Source organism: Seriola dumerili, unplaced genomic scaffold (assembly GCF_002260705.1).
Source record: "Seriola dumerili isolate Sdu_G_001 unplaced genomic scaffold, Sdu_1.0 BDQW01000088.1, whole genome shotgun sequence".
NCBI classification, from domain to species: domain Eukaryota; kingdom Metazoa; phylum Chordata; class Actinopteri; order Carangiformes; family Carangidae; genus Seriola; species Seriola dumerili.
Window position 1 is genome coordinate 3584831 of NW_019174343.1, and position 8109 is coordinate 3592939.

The 8109-nt window shown below is 39.1% G+C and overlaps 1 protein-coding gene across 1 annotated transcript in view; it reads right to left on the bottom strand.

The window, feature by feature from the left end:
* The window catches only part of hdac11 (histone deacetylase 11), a 30468-nt gene extending 22611 nt beyond the window's left edge, over nt 1-7857 (bottom strand). The window contains exons 1-5 of the mRNA XM_022744771.1: nt 7719-7857; nt 7231-7290; nt 6974-7122; nt 5140-5240; nt 3675-3791 (exon numbers count right to left, since the gene is read on the bottom strand). Coding sequence (XP_022600492.1) covers nt 3675-3791; nt 5140-5240; nt 6974-7122; nt 7231-7274 — 411 coding nt within the window. The 5' untranslated portion in view covers nt 7275-7290; nt 7719-7857. The remainder of the gene's footprint in view (nt 1-3674; nt 3792-5139; nt 5241-6973; nt 7123-7230; nt 7291-7718) is intronic.
* Nucleotides 7858-8109: the final 252 nt, after the last annotated feature.

Consider the following 8109-nt stretch of genomic DNA (forward strand, 5'->3'; position numbering starts at 1 on the left):
TTTGATGATGGTGAGCTGTCCAGGCCCTGAGGCAGCAAAGCAGCTCCATCATAGATAGGGCTGCCTTGCTAAAACAAAACATTTTCCCAGTAGTGTTGTGGAGAGTCAAAGTGCTGTTTGGTAAATTTCAGGTTAGCATACATATAGTAGTGATGTCTTTTCTTTGGAGAGCTCCCCCCTTGGTGTCTTGCCATAGACAAGATGCTCCATGCACCATGACTTACATATGGTAGACTCATGAACAAAGAAATTAACCAGCTTTTATTTGTTACTCTGAGGCTCTTTTTTTGTCTCATTGAGCGTTCTGTGTTGTATCTTTAGAGTCATATTAGCTGTGCGCTCACCTCTAGGGAGAGTAGCCACAGAACTAAATCAACTTTATTTATAGACTGTATAGTGATGAATATCCGAACTCTTCTGAGATTTCTTTGTAACCCTTCCCAGCTTTATGCAAAGCAGCAGCTGACAGCAGTCTGACGTCTCTTTTTTGTGAGGCATGCATTAGCAGTTTGCTAACTCCTGACTCCAATTATCTTTTGTTAATGTCACTACTCTTGGGGTTCACATACTTTTATCAACCTACACTGTGGATGTTTGAAAGATGTATGGACAAAACAATGCAATGATTTGTGTGTTATTAAGTAAAATTGATTATTATTGTCACTTAGATGGAGATATGACCATATCACAATAAAAGTTTACACATAAGTGCAGGTCCTTCTATTTCAATCCTATTTCTTACCACTGTGATTGCTCCTGGAGGTCTTTGAGTGTTCCTATTTAGCATCTATTGGGTTCAAATGAATTATAATAACACATTTTAATAGCCTGTGAAATAGCCTGCACTGCCCTTGATTTGAACAAAATAATTACCTCAAGAATAATAAAATATGATTATATCATAATGATACAATTATTCTAGCCCTTACGTGGACAGAAATGTAGAAAGACCGCATTATGGTATGAGTGACTAATGTACTGCAACTATTTCTTGATTTAAACAACAGCCAGTTGGTGTGTTTCCATTAACTTGTTTAATGCACAATTTGAAATTGCAAATGTAAAAACAGGCCATGGAAACACGTGAAAAAAAAACTCAACAACAAATATCCAGCAACCAAGACTCTAGGCTCTTCTCATGACATTCCAAAATAAAGGAAGCAAAATAAAGAACTATTACCCAAGATAACTATTACCCAACTATTCCTTTACATTTACATGCAAAAATATTGCTGGAGCACACATTTACCTATAACATAACAGTGTACGGTATCAGGAATTGGGGAATTATCATACATCCCCACTATGTGTTAAATCTACTCCTGAGAGAAGAGAGACAGGCAATGTTTGTCTCTCATGTTGATCAACCTAATCCTGATGTGCATGGCTACGCATGAGGAAGCAGTTATTTAGGGCCGCTTGCTCCACTGGCTCATCCTCTTAAGAAACCACTGAAGGCTTATCTAATACACTTCACAAATAAAGGATGGTTACAACACCTTCAAACTATTGCGGCCAAAATGTGATCAGATTGATCATTAATAGCTGAGACATATCAGCTACATTCAAGAAAATCCCACAGAAGGTTCCACACTATTACCCCGTGGTGTTTCATTCACGAAGAGGAATGGTGTAGCATGCACAGTGGCAGATGCTCTTTTCAAAGGCAGATCGAGATTTCTCTCTCGGATGAAAAAGGGGGCTTCTCTGCCATGTATTCCTCGAGCTCAGTGTGTAGCACGCCTGAGGGGAGGAGATATGAGCTTGGGAGATTCTGTATAAATGCCAATAGATTTCTCTGATGGATGAGTAATGACACACATTAGCATGTATGCACACACTCTGGCCATGGCTCAACACTCTACTTTGTCTGGGAAAAACAGGCAGTCACTGTAACGGAGTACCAGGCATATTTTACCATAGCGCTCACATTTAATCTGCACAACTCCACCAACCATCAGTCCCAGAATCTCTTTTAGTGTTAAGACCATTGGCATGATGCTAAGTCTGATATTATATCTAATTTTATCAAGTATATAACTGAAAATCACACAATGTGCATAATACTGATCAGTTTGTGCACATTAAAGTCTGCAGCCATACTTATATCAAATTAGCTTCGTGTTTGTTTTTTATTCCTCTGACTTCCTTTTTTGCATAACAAGACTAATAGAGATGGATCCCAGTTTTTCCTCATGCTCCACTGCAAAGAAACTGCTGTACAAACAGGAAAATATCAAACAAGAGTTTTGGAGAGAGGAAACTCTCAAACACTTTACATTTAGAGAGGTTTTAATCATGAAAAGACAACACAAACACTTTTAGGTTTCTACAGGAGATGAACTCCTCTAAGGATATCATTTTAAAAAATGAATTACTATTCCATGTACAAACAAAGTGGATCCTTGGTGAGTTGGCAACATGGGCAAGAATGAAGTTCAAATCATGAGAAGTAAAGAAACATGGAGATCAAAAAATGGAAGAGTGAACAGCAAAGTCCAAGGGGTGATACCATCATTACCATCACATATATATATGTATATACACACAATATCGGTCCTGGTCCTGCTAGTTCATTTCTTGTCACTACATGGCTTTGTGGGGCTTCAAACAAAGTAACAATGTCCATTTATCAAACATAATTTACATGGAAGCCATTCCCCCTCAGCAAGTGCTGGGACCCCCAGTGTTCTTCTATCAGTACAGACTGCACAATTAGGCCAGGCTGAACTTTTTATTCCCCTTAACCACAACATTTGCATAAAATATATAATGAAAAACTATTTTGTCAACAAAACCTCGCTGTTAATGCTGTGTCATCAAATACAAAGCTTGAAGTTGATGTAAAGTTTATAAAGGTAAAATAAACAAAGTCCCCTGTACTGTAGCTAGAATTAAATGTCATCTCTATATACAAGCAGCATTATAAACTGCACCTGTCTGAGAGTTTCTCATGAGCGATAAAGCAGTATATGGTGGGCAGCAGCCCAGCAAATGTAAATTCATTGCCAACATAGTGATCCATGAGCTGGACTGATGCAGATCTGCAGCAGTGTGGCACACATGGCCGGCTCTATACAGCACAGATCCAGGGGGATAAAATTAGGCCATAACTGTATGTTTTTTAATACTATACTATAGTCTGACACCAAAAAAGCAATGTGTTGCACTTAAGCTACTACAATTCATCTCGTTTACAAAGTCAAAATGAATAAATTTGTTCTCACTGTAACTTTTCATATGCTATAAAATTAACAAAATTATTTCTGTTGCATTGGGAGTAAAGACAAGGATTTCTTTGATATTATAGCCTTGTTATGAATAATGGAAGTTCACCAGGGAAGTTTAAGATTATGAGATACTGAGTTAAAGTTCATCTCCAATATTTAAGCTGTTTTTGTGAAATTGCCTTCAAAGTCTGTAAATTAGCCCAGTTGTGATGCTGGCTGGGCGCTTGGGGCCGCATGTGTGATCTGTGATGCACGTGCTGAGCTTGTATTATTTGATAAAGTTAACAGAGACAGTAGTGGATAGTGGGACAGTACGGAAAATCATCTCTGTTTCTTCCTCTGACAAATGAGGGTGGACACTAGGAAGATTGAGAAAATATGGAAATATTATCAGCTGTAAACGTGAAGACACGTAAGGTGGAAGTTAGAACCTTGCCTACCTACCATTATTGTTCCTCCTGTCTGTGTCCGCAAAGGCTTCAACACCTTCCGCTGCACCAGGAAATTAGGCAGAAACAGGAGAGGTGGGATTTCTGTGATAGTTGCCACCACCAGAGACCACTACAGTGAAAATGGACACAGTTAGACACACCATAGCTATGTTTTGCTTTACTGTGCCATGACTCTATCACTTACAATAAGGCAAAAAAAAAAAAAAGAAAGCCTAACAGGAGATAGAAAAACCAGAATCACCACCTCATGGTCGTATTCCTCCACCAACCAGCCATGTTGTAGGAAATACGGTCACAATCTCTCCTTCCTGAGTTACAGCGCTGAATAATGGCCACAAGAGTTTTTGCGGAACATAATGATGTCACAGTGAATTTGACCTTTTACCATTTGGATATAATATATCATCACTTCATCATTTGAGACACATTCGACATTTGTGTTAAATTGTGTCATAATTAGTGTATGAATTCTTGAGTTATGGCCAAAAATGTGTTTTGTGAGGTCACGTGACCTTTGACCACCAAATTTGAAGAAGTTCATCCCTGAGTCCAACTGAACGTTTGTGCCAAATTTGAAGAAATTCCCTCAAGGCATCACTAAGTGTCATGTTCGAATCATGACGAACAAAACGAACTGACAAGACAACCCGAAGACATAATGCCTCCAGCCCTGGCTGTCGCCGGCACAGAGGCATAACAACGTGTGCCACCAGGGTTTGGATATAAAAGGTGTAGAAAAGCTAACTAAAGAAATGCACAATAATGCTGCCAGGGGGTTTATGACTGACCCTCACATGACACAGAACAGCACAGAATAATGGTGATTCACAGCAGAGTACTGAGGTACCTCTGTTGAGCCCTCCAAGATTTTCTTCTGCATGCAGACACATGAAGAGGGGGAGAGAGAGTAAATACAGTCTTTGAACATGATAGAACTAGTTATCAGTGTATGAAATGGCCACAAACAACTGGACTGCAGCTTTCCAGATCCACTCTGGAAGGAAAAACAAACATGGATCCTAATCAGCTCCTGGGGCTGATAAATTAAAAGCACAAAACGTCTTACTGACTCAGGGGACTCAGAGAGGTGCTATCTTCTGAATATGCTTGAAGTGATTGATTTGAATGACGACTAATGGCCCTATGGGATAATCCACTGCATTCTAATGAGAACTCAGTCTCTCTTATGTCTCCCCCTGCATTATAATCACAGGTGGAAAAACCCAGGCAACAAAGTGTTTGTTTTAAAACTAATTAATACTATATAATATGCATGATATAATAAGAGATATATCAATTTAAACCTGATGGATCGCTCATGTCCTCAGTGCTTCTGAGCGATGCATGTGATACACAGAGAAAAGAAATGAGGAGATGAAGAACTGCACTGAACATGTCACGCTGTCAAAATGAGAGATGGACTGAGGGTTGGCAGAGCTGTGGGAAAAAAAAACTACCTTTAATCTGTTGAGGTAGTGTTTGGTGTGAACCACCAGCAGATCCTCCTCAGTAGCTTCAAGGGCTCCCACTATGTTCCCATCATTGATGAAGTGCTCCTCTGAGACAAAGGCATTCAGTGATTGACGGGCATCAGATTGAACATTTGAAAATAAATATGCTTTTCTTACATGAAAAAAAAACTTGGACTGTGATAGCAGTTCTGTGAAACAAATATTTCATTTTCTTGACACAAATGTTGGATTTCAAAATAAACGGAAATGTCCTCACCCTGGTTTTTAAGTGAGTGTTTGTTTACTGAATTACCACTTCTTAACCAAGATGTTAGCATTCATTTGAATTGTTAGCAAACTAATTTGCATGCACAAGTGTAAAACATATCAACAATATATTGGTATCTGTATACTGTATACAATCAGTTGCCAGTTTATTAGGAACACCTGGCCAAAACCAATGCAGTCTAATACAACAGCAATAAATCCAACAAGCTAATTTATATCAGTGAGGGTAGGCCAAAAAGACCTCTCTGTATAATGCAATACAGTTCAACAGCACCAAAAACTACATCCCCCATCCAATCATCCTCCATGGCAAAGAGAAATTTGAATTAAAACCTAAAACAAAACTGGGACAATATCAACTGCTAAATATTGATATCAATATAAACCTTATAAATCCAGTATTAGCTGCAAAAAGGGTAGTGACCATCCATCCAAAATACGTTTAGGATAATTACCTATCCTCTATTCATATATTTGTATAATTGCAAATGTACCTTATTGAGATATCTTGGTTTAAATATCGTGTCTAAGTGAATGATCATGAAATGAATAATATTAAACTCTTTCACAAGATCAAAGTAAAAAATGTCTTGACAAGAGAAATTTGTTTTTTAGCATTTCTGTTAGTTAAATACTGTATAACCATGTGGCTCAATGTGAGGAACCTGAATTAAGAGGTTTTATCATGCTATTCAAAGTACTCCAGTAAACACTGCAATATACAGTATTGATACAATGGTTACCTAACTACACTATAACTGACAACTCATTACAGTAACTTGTCAGTAAAACCCGGATTAAATAAATCTAAAAAGTGATTCTTGCAAAGGAACTAAACAGCCTTGAATTTTCTAACATGCAGTTATAGTAGGCTACACTCCACAAACACTTCACATGCTCCGTACCAATGTGATTTTTAATATGATTATAAGGCTACAAAACGTATGGGTTTGAATTTTAACATCACATAATGTTCCATTATTATTATTATTTTAGACTAATATCAGCTGTTAAGTTGTGGGACTGTCTATGGTTCTTACATCCTGGTGTTATAAAAAGATTGATCTAGTCAAATCTGCATCATCTACTTATGCTTCAATTATGTCAAGGGTAATTTTAGATAATCCGAGGTTTTCTTCTGTAAGTTGAAACTCAGTTCATTATTTGCATTCTTAACTTCTGGAGCTTTTGTGAATTCATTAAGCTGAGTATGGCACTTTCTATAGCAAAGACAATCAATGGTGCAGTTGGACAACAACTTCATGTGAAGTTGTGCCAGTGAGCCTGCGACTGTTTTCCCTTGGCCTTGAAACCTGCACTGGGCCTCATCTACTCTACCTGCACAGACTCCCACAGGGAGTTTTCTTTAATTATCTGTGCTCTAATGCTCTGCCTTTCCCCCTACTACAAGTACACCTCACCTCACCACTCTCCTCCTCTCCTCTTTGTTCTCCACCTCTCTTTGCGTCTCTGATCTACTCTGAGTGATCCCATATACATCAGCTTGGGGAGATGTACTCCCCATCTGCCACTCGGTTCCTCACTCTCTTACCTTTCAAGAAGCAAATGACTTTCCCCCACTTCCCAGCATCAAATGGATGGAGCTTTTCAAGGCCCATGAAGGTGATGTTGTAGTCTGGGTGGTACACGATGGGCAGGCATGTTCGAGGGACACTGGCGTACAATTCAGTGTGGTGAGAGCTGAAAGAAGATTGTCAACACTGGTGCATTACATTTACATGAAGTGATTTCCCCAGTGGCCTAATAAGCACTACTGGAACTTTCATGTTGTTTGTTTTTGCTGCTCACCTCCTTTTCCCTTCACTATCGTCTTTGTGAGACATGTTTTTCATGCATTGCTACATTCACCTGGGGGAAAATAGAAAAATATCTCTATCAGCTTGCAGTGAAATTTAAGATTTTGTGACATGAAAATATTTACAGTCATGAAATATGAAAAGAACATTTGAAAATGCTTTAATTCAGCAACTTGGTGTGTCAAACTAGCACACTATCACTGTTACTGATCATGGAAGATGGTCATAATAAAATACATGAATCAAAAGATTCATTTCTCGCACATGCGCAGTGGGATGTCTATATTTCCAAAGACGCAACGGCGTAAGGAAATGTTTCCGGGGACACACACAACCTCAAAACGTGTGTGAGGAGGTCTGTAATGGTTTAACCGAGCTCATTTTACCGTGTAAGACAAAAACGTTTCCAGGGCTGCTGTATATGAAACGGCCCGGAAGGGTTTCAGGGTACAGAAGCTGCCAACAGCCGATGTAACTCACCTGCTACTGTATGTGGAATAACACAAGTCACCGAAAAGCTGCAGCTGAAGGAAATAAACAGTCAGTGGAGACTGTCAGCGTGTGTCCTTCCCGACAGGATTTAGCCTGGGTTATTCGACAGCAGCTATTAAAAAGAAAACCTCTTTTGTTGACAATGTTTCTTTGACAGTATCCTCATTCCCTCCTGCTCCACGGCTACGTAGAATACGTACGTAGAATGCGCGCAAGCGTTGCTCCTGCTAGCTCCGGCAGTTACGCTCTTAGCATACAGGCAGATTTAAAGTAGAATGACCATGTACGTCGCTACTCACTGTCTTCATACCCGGTCCTGTTCTTCCTTAAGTGAAAGACACTCCATGTAAATGATATCGATTATAAACAGAAGGCATTA